At 31.1% G+C, this 17,493-nt stretch overlaps 1 protein-coding gene across 1 annotated transcript in view; it reads right to left on the bottom strand.

Moving 5' to 3' along the window:
• Positions 1–1,245: 1,245 nt before the first annotated feature.
• Positions 1,246–17,493, bottom strand: part of LOC126882384 (leucine-rich repeat-containing protein 47-like) — a 57,888-nt gene continuing 41,640 nt past the window's right edge. Inside the window, exon 6 of the mRNA XM_050647294.1 lies at positions 1,246–4,130. Within this exon, the coding sequence (XP_050503251.1) occupies positions 3,897–4,130 (234 nt within the window). The 3' untranslated portion in view covers positions 1,246–3,896. The remainder of the gene's footprint in view (positions 4,131–17,493) is intronic.

The following is a 17,493-nucleotide window of genomic DNA, read 5'->3' as shown; positions in this document are numbered from 1 at the left end:
GTCCGAAAATGCTTCCTTAGGGAGCTAGAGCTCTTTGAAGATGGCGCCATGAAATTAGTTTTTCTTAAATACCTCCAGAACGCTTCTATTTAGAAAAACAAAAATTTCTATACATATTTACTTTCCAGAAATGAATCGATTCCATCCATTGCGAATTTCTAGTAACGGTCATAGGCGTCCATTTTGGGTAGGGCAACGGATATTTTATCGCATAATTTTTTGTCTTCAACTTTTAAGCATTTTTTATACTGGATTATTAAATTGTGAGGTATTCTAGTACTAAAAGGTACTCTTACTTTAAGTCGGTAGGACACACCGTTTTCTAGAAAAATCGATTTGAAAGTTTTTAGTTTTGGGAATTTAAAAAAAAAATTGAAAAAAAAATTTAAAAAAAACGATGTATTTTACCAACTTAAAGCAAGAGTAACTTTTAGTACTCGAATATCTCATAATTGAATAATCTAGTGTCAAAAATACTTAAAAAAATTAAAGTTAATAAAGTTATGCTATAAAATAACTGTTGACCTACCCAAAACGGACGCCTATAACTGGTACTAGAAATTCGCCATTAATGAAATCGATTAATCTCTGGAATATAAATAAATGTACCAGTTTTCATCTTTCTAAATAGTTTTTTTAATCTTTTTTTTGAAATTCAAAGAACGAAAAATTTTCAAATTGATTTTTCTAGAAAACGGTGTATCCTATCGACTTAAAGTAAGAGTACCTTTTAGTACTAGAATACCTCACAATTTAATAATTCAGAGTCAAAAATGCTTAAAAATTAAAGACAAAAAAGTTAGGCAATAAAATAACCGTTGTCCTACCCAAAACAAACGCCTATGACCTATACTAGAAATTCGCAATGGATGGAATCGATTCATTTCTGGAAAGTAAATACGCATTCCAATTTTCGTTTTTCTAAATAGAAGCGTTCTGGAGGTATTTAAGAAAAACTAATTACATGACGCCATCTTCAAAGGGCTCTAGCTCCATTAGGAAGCATTTTGGGACTAGGTGAATTGGGTTAAATTGTCTTAAAATTATCTGATGAATCTCCTGTCTTCGTTTGTCGGTAGAGTTTCTGGACACTCTGTATTTTGTAGTTCTTGTGCGTTGCTTACTATTACAACGGTACCATCTGCGAACCTGATGTTGTTTCGTTGATCTTGATTCCACCATGGACCTAATATAATAAATACATCGTCGTATCTTTAACTGTAACTCTAATGAAAACAAACACCATTTTTAAGAAAAAATCAAGTTTATTTCGAAGGTTTATAATAAAAAATCAACTACTTCTAAAACCAGTAAAAAGCAACAAAACAAGTTTAAAAACAGTAGAATAAAAAGTTACTTATCCAAAACTTTGAAAAATTCGATGTAGAAATCAAATAAATTGTAATTAACAGTAACCGCCACCCTACTAGACACATTGGAACATTGAGCTATTACAGTCCTGGACCCTTCACTTGTTGCAATGTTTATTTTTATGTCTAGTGACGTTTAGAACGTCAGAGAGACTGAATATTAACATAGAAAGTTGACAATTATTAATAGATCAGCTGTATTTGACGCTTATAGTTGTCATTAAAGCTGTAAAAAGTTTTAAAGTATTGTAATATTCTTGAATTGGTGTTTGAATAAAGTTATTTTAAAGCAGAGTAACAATACCATTAATTAATGTATTTTTTGTATATAAAAACAATTATTTTGAATAGTTTATTGACAGTAACATGACAGAGATGAAAGTCACATCTGAGAACGGACCGGATTAGCCCATAATCATAGGAATTAGGTACCTACCCTATGTATCTAGTAGCGTGGTGCTTACTGTATATTATAATTTATTTTAGTTGGATCACCTATCAAACACTTATCGGCAACATGTGCAATCTTTATATTACCATATAAAAGATCAAGAGGCAGACTTGTACAAGATAATGTACATGTAAAACCATTTTATACCATATAATAGATAAAGAAAAATGTGGTTAAGAAACAAGAATGTAAAACTAATAGAGTAAAATTGTTTACAAATCACAAATTGGCTCAGAATCTCTGGCATAAATAGAAACAACTAGTTTCAACATATGTATACTGTATATGTCCATTTTTCGATTAATAAATATCTTTCTGTTATATTTTTTTGAAAAGTATATTATGTTTTGGATAAGTTTAAGCACAGTAGTTAAATATAATACTTAAATATATCATTGGCTTCTAAACTTAACATAATTAGCTGAAATGACGGGCACTAAAAAATAAGAGTAACAGGAGGTCCATGCAAGATATTAAATTGTAAATTGTTAAAAATTACAATAAACAGAATGAACATCAATTAACAAAAAAAATCTAAGAAAAAGTCAAATTTGATGTGACGAGTTCTTCGTCTTAATGATAATTCACAGATTGTATGACGGTCGGAGATGACAATTACTAAAAAAGAGTAAGAATACTTATCAGAATCAATTTCGAAAAGGTATTAATGTACGGAGCCAAAATGAAGCTAAGTACCGAGGTACCATAAGTTTTTATGCCTATTTATTTGTTAAAGTCGAGTATACATCAGTAATGTACAAAATCTTTGCAACATTCTTACATAGACGTCCACAACAAAAGTAACAACTTTTTTATTTCCTCACTGATTAAAATTATTTAACAAAGTTGTACAAAAATATATCTCAGTATTTTTTCTATAAGCTATTAATGGTTTTTCAAAAAAACTGTCCATACATCAACAAATATTTGTCTTGAAAATAAGTGATTATTTCAACAAAACTAAACTAAAATAAATATTGGTAAATTGAAATTTGTTTCTATAAGCTATTAATGGTTTTTCAAAAAAACTGTCCATACATCAACAAATATGGATCTTGAAAATAAGTGATTATTTCAACAAAACTAAACTAAAATAAATATTGGTAAATTGAAATTTGTTGCAATGAATAAATAAAGCAATAGTTGCAAATGATAAACTGTTAACTGCATATAAGCTGCAGTGACTGATTTTAAATTATGTTTCTATTAGTAATGATCGTCGAATTAGTCTGAAATTTGAAGGGTGGATTGTGGTTTACTTACAACTCAAGTTCGTATATATTTCTTATTTAAAAAACTGATATTTTGACATTAATTTTAAAACGCATTCTGCATGATAGCTGCTTTAAACGATTTGCGTATGCGTACAGCATAGTTTTTCGAACAAATGTAATGTGGTATTAACCCTGAAAATAATAATATTGTAACAAAATAAAACTTATGTAACGAGCCGGCCCTGTGCTTCTCTGGCCGAGCTGTATGATGTCTCCCTTCAAGAATCGAATGAATCGCAGAGACTGCGCGGGAGAAAAAGATTAGAAGATGCTGACACACGAATCGAGTCGGTGGGAAAAGACTCTGGACTATTGTTACATTTTTTTATTATTCTATTATTGTAGTAACTATACTGTTTGTTCATGTTTTGTTGATCACGGAATATAATATGTGGTGTGAACCGAAAGTTAGTGCATTTTACCCATAGTCCTTTTCCTCCCGCCATTCGCTATTGCTCAATATCGCCCCGTGGTGACCATAATCTATCACGCGAACCCGTACCCCGTTACACTTACATATTTTGTTATATATAACATAATCTCACATAACCTAATTTTAATCAACATTTTTTTAATAGTTTACACTAACATATTTTGTTATATATAACATAACCTAATTTTAATCAACATTTTTTTAATAGTTTTGTTTCATGCCTTCAGTATTAACAATACTGGACAAACTAGACAATCCTTACCCTTTCTTCTAACAAATTTACACAACGTGTTAATTAATTGTTATCAGTTTACCATTTACAACATCGTGGAAAGTACACAGTCAAATAAAAGATGCAACAAAATCTATTAATCCCTATTAGTTTTAATAGAAACTGATTTTTCGAAAACAAGATCAGTTTTTGAGGGATAAACCACTTTTAGTTGCTCCTGCTCGTCTACAGTCTTTACTTGCTCCACCTCCAAGTCTTTCTCAAATAACAGCACCATGTCTTTGAGCAGCGTATTCAGTACGTTTTTACAAGAGTGCGGTGAGAGAGAACTGGTAACCTCGATGAACATTCGGGTTGTTGTCACTTCAATCTGAAAAAAAGAGGTATAACTGTAAGATATACATAATATACAATGTATAACATAACAATTTAACAATTGCTTAAGGGCATAGTGGATGCAACTTATTCATTCCTTCTACATGCTTTATGATAGTCTATTGACTGCCTATATACATACTTAGTAGCTGTATACACTTCCATGGGAACTCGTGTTTCAATGATTATATCAGCCCTACATAGCACCTAATACCTTCTTCCCACGGTTTGCGATTCTACGGATCATCACGCACAGCTAGCGTTACCAGGTGTCCCGATTTTCGCGAGACGTCCCGATTTTCAAGGGTCTGGGGACACGTACCGATTTGTACCTGATCGAGACACTAAATGTCCCAATAAATTTCACCAACGAAAACCAATTTCAGCATGACTTGCAATGAAACAAAGCACCCCAAAATGGCAACATCGAATGAAAAATATAATTTTAATAAAAAATAAATAATTTACTTATGTCCAGTTGCACCAACAAATAAACGATTGATTTGGATTGCCGTTTATTTTAGAATATAACTGTAAAAAAACTGTCCAATTAGAGACATAAATTTTAACGATTCTCACAAAAAATATAATTTTAACCTTTTTCGAAAGAAAAGAAAAGTATTCGGTTATTATATTTGATGGTAAAAAATTTAATATTTTTCGGGAGAATCGTTAAAATTTCTGTTTTTAATTGACAGTTTTTTGACAATTATTATATTTTAAAATAAAAGGCCAATCTCCAAATCAAAAAATCAATAATTTATTTCTTGATGCAACTGGACATTAATCTACGATTTTGTTTTGTAATTTCGTCTGATTATTATTATTATTATGTAGGATTAAATACAGATTATACGCTGTGAGCTCGTACGTAGAGGGGATATTTACAAATTCGCGAACGCCAGTAGTGACAAGTTTGTAAACGTTTACCGGAAATTTGACATAAATGTCAAAGTGATTAATTTAAAATTAAAATTAAAAACATTAATTATAAACAATATTAGTTGGTCAAAGCTGTGGTATATATTTTTACCTTAAATATACTTACGTTTTAAATACTGAATTTAAGTTTTTTTAATGTTCCGTAATATCTAATTATAAATAATCTATTATAATCTTAGCGCCATCTACACGATCATTGTCAAAGTATCCGAAGTAAGAAATTGATATTTTATCAATAGAACGTCAAAATGATTAGAAAAATCTTAAAAAAATCGATTACAATTTAATTACTTTTTTGCGTTGTAAATATTAAGCGATAACAATTAAATGATAAATTTAAAAATTACCGGTAAAAGTTGAATTAGTAACCGCTAGGAGCGACACCAGCGAAGCTCAGAGCGTATAGAAACACCATGTAGTCCAGTAAATGAACGCGAAATGCGGTGATACCGTGTAATTTTCAGGGTAAACTCCGAATTGCATGAAAATTTGGACTAAGGTTCTACCTTAATATTTACTTCAAAGTTGAACTTGTGCCGTAGGTTACTTTTAATCGGTTGGTGACAATCATCCCTAGTCGGGGGTGAAAAACCGTGCGTTTAAAATAAGTCCGGAAATGGATAAATTCTAAGCAACTTTAGTTCTATAGAATTTTTTAACTTAGTTAATACTTTTCGAGTTATTTGCGATTGAAAATGTTTCTTTTTTGACAAAAAATTACGTTTTCACGCAGTTTTTCACAAATAACTCAAAAAATAGGTAAGTATTTGATTGAAAAAAAAATATTCTTACCAAAAATTTAGTATATAAAAAAATGAAAAAAATTATGAATTCGTAAAGTCCATAGACCCAACAAAAGCAAAGTTGTAGCTCATGAAAAATACGTTCTTATTCGTAAAATTCAAAATCAAATATTTCAACGTGAAATAACCAAAACATGAAGCACTTTTCGGGAAAAACCCATTAAAAGTTTTTTTTTAAAGTGTTTAATAAAGCTTTATTTTTATGTATTAAAAAGTTTTTAGCATCAAAACTAAACGAGTTCTGCTCAAAATCAAGTTGACCCCTTTTTTTGGTAAAAAAAAGTAATGAAAATGGCTTTACAAACAATTTAGTTTAATTATGTATTTTTAATATGATCTGTAAGTTTCACAGGTTTGAAGGGCTTATTTTTGAAATAGTCATAGTTGAAATGGCCTGAACGAGTCACTAATCACGAGTGTATGCAAAACATGAACAGCCATATCTTAACCAATGTTTGTCTTACAGAAAAACAAATTGAAACTCTCATATTTATAAAAGCAAAACCTACATTTTTTACTCGAGATTTTTCGTATCACTAATACTTTTTTAGTTATTTTGAAAAAAGGGCATTTTTCCAATATTTTAGAAAAAAAATTTTTTACTATAAAACCAATAATTTTTTTTCAAAAATAAGCACTTTCAACCAGTAAACTTTGCAGATCGCATAAACAATACACATATAAAGTAAATGGTAAAGCAGTAACGATTAATTTTATTTAAGGGAGATTTTCACGATTTTTTTTTTTTTACAAAAAAAAGGGGATTTTTTTACAAAAAAAAAGGGGCCAACTTTATTTTGAGCGTAACTCGCTTAGTTTTAATGCTAGAGACTTATATACACAATACACATATAAAGTAAATGGTAAAGCAGTAACGATTAATTTTATTTAGGGGGAGATTTTCACGATTTTTTTTTACAAAAAAAGGGGATTTTTTTTACAAAAAAATGGGGCTAACTTTATTTTGAGCGTAACTCGCTTAGTTTTAATGCTAGAGACTTATATAAAACAAAAATCAAGATTTTTTTTGAACACTTTAAATAATTTTAATAAGTGCTTCCCGAAAATTGCATCATTTTGTGATTATTTCGCGTTGAAATATTCGATTTGGAATTTGACGAATAAGAACGTATTTTTGATGAGTTACAACTTCGCTTTTACTGGTTTTATAGACTTTCTGAACACACAATTTTTTTTTATTTTTTTATAAGCTACGATTATATAACGAGCTACGATTATATTTCTGCTACGAATATTTTTTTCGATAAAATACTTACTTCTTGAGTTATTTGCGAAAAACCGCCTGAATAGGTGGTTTTATTATCTAAAAATAAAATTTTCAATAAAAAATTACTCGAAAAGTGTTGACTTAGTTAAAAAATTCTATAGAACAAAAATTGTTTAGAATTAGTCAATTTATCGATTTTGGGACTTATTTTAAACGCGCCTTTTTTCACCCCCGAGAAGGGATAACTCACCCCCAAGTAAAAGCAACCAACGGTACAAGTTCAACTATGAAGAAAACGGTAAGTAGACCCTAAAACCAAATTTTGATGCAATTCGGAGTTGACCCTGAAAATTACACTCCAATACGGTCATTTACTGGGCTATTTACTGGGTCATTTATTTGTCCCGATCTACAACCCTAAATCCCGATTTGTTTTACCTTATGTACCGATTTAAAACAAATCGAGCCTGGCAACACTACGACCACGGACGGCAACGCACCGCAGACGGAGCTCTTCCCATAGTCCGTGACAGTCTGTATAGGTCCGTCTGTGTAGTGTTTGATTTAACCATTTAACTCGCTTCTTTTTTAATCTAAACAGTACTATCCTTCAATTGATTCTTTATACGGTACCATGCATCGTATATATCGTTCCTGTTCTTATGCTTTTGCGCTGTAGAATTTCATAAAGTCGGTTCATCTTGATACAGATTTAAAAAATCAAAAATAAGCCCATACCGCACCTTTGATCTTCCCGACTCTCGACGGATAGCACGCACCAGCAGACACTTCCCACGGGGCGTTGGTGCTCCTCTTGGTTTAAAAACAGACCATAGTTTTGTCAAAGTTCATTATAATATAACAAGGGTGGCCAAGATCCTTGATAGTCCGAGCCACTTTCCAAAATTTGAAATTTTTCGCGAGCCGCAATTAAACAATTATTTAAAAAGTGTAAAAAAGGTATTAAAGTTTTCTCTCAGTGTTTTGGATTTCACGAATTTTACAGTGAAACAAAATAGTTCACATCGTCGCGGTCGTTTCAAATATGCAAATAATTCTACAAGCAGCCTTTACTAATTCAGGATTCGTCGATTCTTCATAATCGTTCCAGCTTTTTATGGGACGGCCTACTGATTTTCTACCGTCTCTCAAAAAACACTGTCTTAAGATTATGTCTTCCTCTGATCTTACCACATGACCTGCCCATCTTATCTTAGCTTTTATAATATGTCTGACGATTATTTCAGTACATACACAGTCACCAATTCCGCATTGCAACGCTTTCTCCACTTTCCTGTTAATTCATCTCTTTGAGGCAAAATATCATTCAGGAATGAGAACCTTCTTTTCAAATACCAGCAATTCATTTATATCCTGCTGATGTTTTACTTCCATATGTAACAATTGGACGAATAATTGGCATGTACATTCTTAATTTAGATTTTTTTAGCAGCTTTTTGATCTTAATAGCAGATCTTAATAATGATGGTAGGGAGTAGTATAATGCTCTATTACTATCCTTGCTGATACCTCTTTTTATTTGTGGTTGTCTTCTTTGATGATATTTAAACTCTTGCATTACTTCGAAGTTATGGTAATTAATAGTTATGTTATGCCTAAGTCTTGGTCTTGGATTTTTGGCTACTAACATTATTTCGTCTTCTCTTTATTTATTCGAAAGCTCAAACTACTTGTTTCTTCCTCGAGTTTTGAAAACACACCTCTCACGTCTCTTGTAGAATGAGGGACTGCATGTAGATCATCACCAATAGTTTTGATCCTCGATTCGCAAATCCTCCTGTCAGCTCAGATGATATTTTACTTATTACAAATTCTAATACCAAATTGAATAGCAACAGTGATAAGGGGTATCCTTGTTGTATCAGTCCTGCGATGTTACCTTAGTCTTTTATATTTGTTGGCAGTAATTTAAGACATTTTGAAACACAAAAAATTAAAGGAAATTCAGGTACATTTTTGAGAGCCACAGATTATCCTTCAAAGATCCACATGTGGCTCGCGAGCCACAGTTTGGCCACCCCTGTAATATAATGTAATATCACAAAGTTTGTGATGTTTCGCGTATACACCTCTTTTTGTACTATCGCTATTTTATTATGTGCTCTCATCCTTTCTACATGTCTAAATGTTACTATGTACAAGTCTAAATTTACTCTGAATTTATATTAGAGCAAGATGTTGATGTTACAATTTTGAGCTCATTTAGTAACTTCTAATTTTGATCCCGTTTTGTATGTTACTTTGGACAAAAATGTTAATATAATCATTGTATATATTGCTTCCATATAAATGATTAATTTAAAAATATGATAAAAGGCAATACAATCAATATATTTTAAAAATTATTATTTTTAAAATTTGTTCCAAAATTATTTGTATCTTATTTTATTTTTAAAAATGTTTTTGTGAAAAAATAGTCACAGAACAAACATGTTTTTACAAAAGTAAACGAAATGTAATAAACTTTTATTTAAAAAAATATTTATTATAAAATTTTTACAAATATTACAAACTAAACTTAAATTCTACAATTAAAAGCTTTCTTAACAGTCGATAGACTTTTTTTTATTCTCTTTTAAAGTTTTTCTTTTTATTCTCTGCTTTCATCGGTTTTTTCTTAAGGACCTCCAAACTGTGTCTTAAATTTACTGATTTCTTCGTGATCTTCTTGGAAACGTTAGCTGCAAATACTCTTTTGGCATCCTTTCTGGAAATAGTTATTGATTTTGCAGGATTCCGGAAAATTTCTTCGGCCTGGCGTCTTTCAATCTCTAAAGCATCCCGGAGATTATTTCTCAACACGCTGTCACCAAAACAAATACTCTTGAATCTAGGATCTGATCTGGCAGTTGCCAATAAAGACAATGGATCCAACAATCTGAAATATAAAAAAATATATCAGTATACAAATTAAAAAAATAAATATCGTAAAAAAATAAATATCGTAAAAAAATAAATATTGTAAAAAAATAAATATTAAAAAAATAAATATAAGACATTAATAAACACTTACCTTAAAATATTAGACCACATTTCCACGGGAAGCGCCGTCAACTGGAAGCAGGATGCAGCGATCACTGGCAACAAACGGAACATTTCGAACACTACGTAACAATAGCACTTAATCACTTCAAAGTACAAACTGAACTGACTACAGTGCGCAGATACCGCTGTTATATACGCTAGTTTGCGCGGCAAATCATTTGCATAAAACGCGCGCCGTCTGTAACGCCACGTCAGCCATAAAGCCGACAGCATCAACAAAAATGCGCGCTCAGTGTAACGAAAATTAAACAGGACCAATATTACAACCGAATAAAATTGGTAATCATCAATACGCTCATTATGCTATTCCATAATGCTGCAACACTTGTAAGTAACTATTATTTTTAAATTAATAAATTTTTAGACATTTTTTTTATTTTGATTTTTTGCCTTTTTACTATTTTTTAAATTTTCAGTAAATTTGTATGTTCTTATATAAAAGGTCGCAAAATTTTGTTTAGTCTGGATCGTTCAAAACTCTAGAACAATCCCTGAGTAAATGTAAATGTGTACGGAACAAAAATAACTAAAGTTAAATTCAAGTACGTGGACAACTGGATCGATAAGAATCTACTCTGTTTCAAATGTAAGAATCAGTATGTAGTCCAGGGTAATAAGGATTTTCTCGGGACACTCAAAGATTCAGGTAGCTGACTACTTTTTTAGTTATTGTAGACCTATAGGAAGAAAACCTACCTGTTTTCTGCCTAGACTTCGCGTCCGTTTTTTAATTATTAACAATTTAGTGCAAAAATCGCGATTTTTTCGATTTTTCGCACTCCATTTGAAAACTAAATAGTTGACATAAAATTACAAAATTCAGTTTTTTAGAACATTGAAAAACCTTCAAAATGCCGATTTTTTAAAGTCAAAAAGTTAATTTGTTGCTGCGCAAACTGCAAAATAAGTGAAAATCGTTATTTGTTAATAACTTGTACTAAAACTACCTTAGAACTTTAGTGTTTAACCCAAAGTTGGATATTGGGGTACTTAAACAAACTCTTAAAATTTGAGACCGATCCATTAATTAGTTTAAGAGTTATTCTATTTGTTTATCCCAGAGACCTTTATTTTGCAATAAGATAAGACAGAAAATAATGAAGATATAGCAATTCTGAGTATGCCAAATGAAAGTAGAAGAGTGAAAGTATCAAAATGTATTAAAAAGAGATAAAAAATAAAAATCAAAATGTATTAAAAAGAGATAAAAAATCCTAATGCCAAATTTTTAAAATTTTGTAGAGTCTAAACATTTAAATGTTGTCCGTAGAAACAATCGTTTTATATATGTAATAATGAAAACCTGGTATGTAAAAGTCTAAAAGGCTATTTATAAAGAAATAGAAGAATAATAAATATTCTGACACAAAATTGACATAAATCTTGTTCCGTCAATTTTAAAATCTAATTTAATATTTTCTTACATATTTGTTAATTTTTTTCGTTTAAACTTGTTAATGTATTATTTGTTATTGTTAATTTAAAGATTAGAATGTTAAAGACTTATAAAACCGATTTTCTTTAAGGTATGTAAATATTTTGTCATAATTGTATTCAAAATTAATAAATTTTGTTCTTTAAGGAGAAAAAACGGTGTTTAGTCTATGTCCCGAGTTTCCAGAGTTTCTACATTATATATATTCGAAAAGATAGTATTTTAACACGAATTTTCAAATAAAAAAATTTAGCCTGGGCTCATTTGGGACAAAGTTAGCCATATGTTTTTTTTTTAATTCACAGCTAATTTGTTTATAATAATTAAGGAATCTCATTAATGCCATCTAAAAGAATGGGATTTGTATTTTTTCTTAAAAAATTTGCACAAACATTATACCTTCACAGCACCCTCTACGATTTTTCAAAAATGTAGTGCAAACGATTACTAGGGGGAACCTACAAATCCAGCGAGTTAAAATACCGAAAAAGCAATTTCAAAAAAATATAGTTTGCTGTATCTCCGGATCAACTCAATGGATTTTGATCTTTCTTTTTTTAATTGGTATGTAATTTTTACGTACATTACAAATATGCAATTTGTTTATAAATTTATTAATTAATGAACAGTATAATTTGTTTAAACAATTCTTGAAAAAATATTTTTTTTACAAAAATCTATTTTTTTAATCATAGTATCATTAATGATCACAGAAAAAGTTTAAGTACACTTTAATAAATAAATGATTTTTATTAGTTAATTATTTATTGAAAATAATTTATTTATTAAAGTATACCTTAACTTTTTCTATGATTAATAGGGATAGTATAATTAAAATCATGGATTTTTGGGAAAAAATTATTTTTTCAAAAATTGTTTAAACAAATTAGACTGTTTATTAATTAATGAATGTCTAGACAAATTGCATATTTGTAATGCACAGAAAAATTACATACAACTTAAAAAAAGAACGATCAAAATATATTCAGTAGATCCCGAGATATAAAAAATGATAGTAGTGTTGCTTTTTTTAGTTTTTGAACTCGTGCATTTGTCGGCTCCTAGCTCCCCCCTCACTTACCACGACTAGTCACCAATTGAACTACATTTTTAAAAATTCGTGTAAAATACTAGCTTTTCTAATATGTAAAATGACTTTTTCTATGGACAATATTTAAAGTTATTCTAAATGTTTTTAAACTACAAAATTTCACAAATTTGGTAATAGAATTTTTGACTATATTAGATAATTTTTTTATCGTTTTTTAGTACATTTTGATAGTATCAGCTTTTTACTTTCATTTGGCATACGCAGAATTGCCCTATCTTCATTATGTTCTGTCTTATGTTATTGCAAAATAAAGGTCTCTGGGATAAACAATTAGAATAACTCTTAAACTAATTAATGGATCGGTCTCAAATTTTGAGGGTTTGCTAAGTACCCCAATACCCAACTTCGCGTGAAACACTAAAGTTCTAAGGTGGTTTTAATAAGTTATTAACAACTAACGATTTTCACTTATTTTACAGTTTGCGTAACAACAAATTAACTTTTTAACTTTCAAAAATGGGCATTTTGAAGGTTTTTTAATGTTCTAAAAAATTTAATTTTGTAATTTTATGGTAACTATTTAGCTTTTGAAAAGGGTGCAAAAGATCGAAAAAATCGCGATTTTTGCACTAAATTGTTAATAATTAAAAACGGACGCGAACTATAGGCAGGAAACAGGTTGGTTTTCATCCTTTACGTATACAATAACTAAAAAAGTAGCCAGCTACCTGGATCTTTGAGTGTCCCGAACATGGTCTATTTCTAGCTTATTACCCTGGAGTAATGGTCGCATATTGCAAGTGGGTTTGCCGTTCTGTAAATTATCATAAATAAATCCTCCTTTTATTATTTCACAGCAGTTAACACCGACAATCCTCTAGAAGTGCCTGCAAATACTACCTTTCACGGCCGCTGCAGTGAAGAACGGCAACATTGTCAAGAGAATTATCATTTAGTTAGCATAGGGCTATCCTTGTACACTACATCGCATGTTCGAAATACGCTGTAAAATCCGACTTAAGGGGGTATTAGTACGCTATGGTCAAAATAGGTGGCCAATTTTTAAACTAACGTTTAACAGTTCTTTGAATAGATGGCAGCACGTACATATATTTTATTATTAAATTTAGTTCTCTGAACGACACCGCATTGATGCCATGTATTGCAACTTAGGCTCGGCACATCTCGATCTTAATCGTACTTTGTATTTACAGACGACAGTTGTTAATCCTTTCTTTACCTGCCTAGGGTAAATTCTCATTAATAGATACTAAACGTTCATTCATTTGGATATAGTTTATTATTTAATATTGTATTATACGGCAATTCGTAATTCTTTACCTGCTCAAAAGGATTTATTTCAAACTAAAGTAATTTGCAATTATTTGAAATACAAGTAAGTGCCTATCTAAATGACCAAAAAAGAATTATGCTAATTCTCAGAATGAAGATCGAGTATAAAATTAGTATTTTTAATAAATGTAAAATACGTAAGTCAATTGAAAAACAGAGTCACTACAATAACTTTTTTCATATTGAATGTTTTTTCAACAGGGAAAGTTTTTTCCTCGGAAAATTTCACATTTTCATTTCATTTCTCATTTCAACTTGCGAGGCAGAATAATAATTAGCCTAATGAACCACTTACTTAAAACATTTTTAAAAGTAATATACTGCAGAATACCTATATAAAAAATGCGAAGAACAAGTATCACGGACAAAGATTTGATTCCGCAATGCCTTGCCCTTAGGCACCCGAGAGGCTCTATTGACTGTCTAAGTGCTATATATTTGTTTTATCGACTACAAAAAGGCATTTGATAGAGTACAACATGATAAGCTGCACATACTCATAAATTATCTTGGAGGAAACTGGATTAGATGATAGATCTAAACAACATTAGATATGCCGACGACGCAGTAGTTTTTGCAGATAGCCTAGATGATTTGCAAAGAATAATGTCGCGCATATAAGACATAAGTAGTGAACATGGAATTTCAATACGAAAAAAAAAGAAAGTAATGGTAGTCATTAAGAGCGAAATATATTACATACACGGCTTTTCGTTAACCAACAACCAATTGACAAAGTGGACAGCTACACATACCTTGGTACCTACATAAACAGTCAATGAGACCACTCTAGTGAAATAAAACAACGCATAGGAAAAGCGAGATCAGCGTTCATAATGATGAAGTCTCGTTTCAGAAGTCACATTTACCACTTGTTAACAAAATTTCTATTATCAGATCCTATGTATTTTCTAGATTATTATACTGAGTAGAAGCCTGGACTCTTTCCGAAACTTCTTTAAGAAAACTCAAGGCATTCAAGATGTGGTATTACAGTCGCATTTTAAGAATTTCGTGGATGAGTCGTGTGACTAATGTTGAGGTCTTACGTAGAATGGGCAAGGAATGCGAGATTATTAACACACATTATTATCAAAGAGCGCAAAGTAGAATATCTTGGCCATGTTATGAGGAATGAATAGAGATTGCCGCTACTCATTCTTCAGGGCAAGGTAGTGGGAAGAGAGGACCAGGGAGAAGAAGAATATATCTGAGAAACTGGTTCAATACCTACATCGACAAACAGACTATTCCGAATAGCAGCATGCAAAGTTAGGATAGCCATGCTGATCGCCAACATTCGGAACGAATAAGCACCGTGAGAAGAAGAATATCTCATTTTAAATTCTTCTTCTTCTTCTTCATGTGCCTCGTCCGTTGCGGACATTGGCACGTTAGTCCAAACCATTGGCGTAAGTTTTGAAGCCATGAGTGTCTTCTTCTTCTGGGTCCACGTTTGCTCTCTATTTTACTCTGTATTGTCAGTGGCAGTATACGATATTTATCATGTCTCATAATATGATCGAGGTATTCAGGTTTCCGTTTCTATTGTGAAACAGATTTCTCATTTTTGTTTTCTCCTCAGCGCAATACCTCTACGTTGGTAGTGTGAGTCGTCCAGGACATTTTGAGGATAAGTCGGTACACCCACATTTCGAATACCTCTAGCCTTTTCGATAATGTTTCCGTTATTGTCCAGGTCTCTGCTCCATACAACAGGACTGGAAATACATAGCATTTTAGCAGCCGTATTTTTAGTGGGACAGATATGTCGCAATGATTGAATATATTTCTCATGTTAAATGTAGCTCTGGCCTTTTCAATTCTACATCGTATTTCGGTTGTTTGATCCCATTTCTAGTTGACGACTGTTCCAAGGTATACATATACTTCTACGTGTTGAATTGGTTTTTATTTTCAATTATCTGGCAGGTTTTTGAGTTTTGCTCACCAGTGTCCATTTTTGTTTTATTTATGTTGATGGTTAAAATCTCTTTTTTCACTCGCTCTTTGTAGGTACCCGGGTATGACAGGCCTGTCGATACTGCTAGCAACCACAACTGTATCGTCTGCATATCGGTTTATCTAATTATTACTCCAGTAAATTTCAATATTTTTTTTCACTTACGGAAATATTTGACATAAATTAATCAATGATTATACAATATTGTTTTGTCTACAATTTTTTTATTAGGATAATGCCTCAATAAATACTAATGGCCATTGGCATGTGTAATGTGTGTAAAAATGTCGACGTCATCGTCTTTACAAAGAGACGCTAATTGTATCCGAACAATGCATTATTTGCGGCCCTATAAAAATTAAATTTGCCAGAAAGTGAATAAAACTGAAATTGTTTTTAGATCCGCCCCACATAACATACTAGATCTTACTTATGTTATTTATGTATTATGTCAAAACTAGTATAATCCCCCAGTAAACACTTTGAGTCATTTTGAACCTCGTTTAACTTTCAACCATTCGTATAACGTCACGGTTTCAAGCATAAAAAATGTATATTTGTATTGTTAAGACACTGTGACGTTATACAATCATGATTGAAAGTGAAAGTCAAACAAGGTCCAAAATACGTACTGGGAGGGGGTGGGGCCACTTTTCTAAACAAAACCGCGTGATTCATCGTATTTCCGTGGTTACAAAACTCGTTTTCAATTGTTTGTAGATTTTCTTAAAATCCGGCAAACGCGCATCTGTCTCCATTTAATACATCACTGCTGCCATCTACTAAATGACACGTGAACTCATCTTCTCATCTATTAAGTGACAGCGGAACTAATTTATCACTAGAAAAATGCCAACTTATTGCTGTAATTTCAACAAAATCCCCAGATTGCAGCTTTTAACTAAAATTTTTACTTTTAGGTACAGTTAATTTAAAAATTATGGCAGTATGGACAATGAAATTTTGTTTAAAATAAAGCTTTTTGCATAGTTAATCGTTTCTGGTAGTTATTTTCCACCCAAGTTCAAAAATTATTATGCAAAACGAATTTTTATAGCAAGTTACTAAGTAAGTTATGACATGGACTCCTTTAAGTACAGTTATAAAAAATATACTGCTTTCTTTGGAAATTTTAACTAGATACTATTAAAATAGAAAGTCTACAGTTCACGTACATACCCCTAAGTTGAAGATTGGTTTTGAAATAGTGACGGTAACTGTACCTAAAAACTATATAAATTTTAACATTGTGTCATACCACCTTAAAAGAGCTCGGATTGAAATAGTCAGATGAAACATTTTAAAAATATACATAGCCTCCTAAGCGATAGATCGCTCGATATACAAATAAGAAACAAGTTCGTAAAGTATTATATTCCACACTTTTGTATGGGGCAGTTAAAGCATGGACGTTAAAAGCAGCCTGAATAGACCATCTTGTATGTTACTTTGGACAAAAATGTTAATAACATAATCATTGTATATATTGCTTCCATATAATAGTATACATTATTAAT

This window comes from Diabrotica virgifera, chromosome 3, assembly GCF_917563875.1.
Source record: "Diabrotica virgifera virgifera chromosome 3, PGI_DIABVI_V3a".
NCBI lineage: Eukaryota > Metazoa > Arthropoda > Insecta > Coleoptera > Chrysomelidae > Diabrotica > Diabrotica virgifera.
The sequence above is the reverse complement of the archived record's forward strand: the minus strand, read 5'-3'. Positions and strand labels throughout refer to the sequence as shown.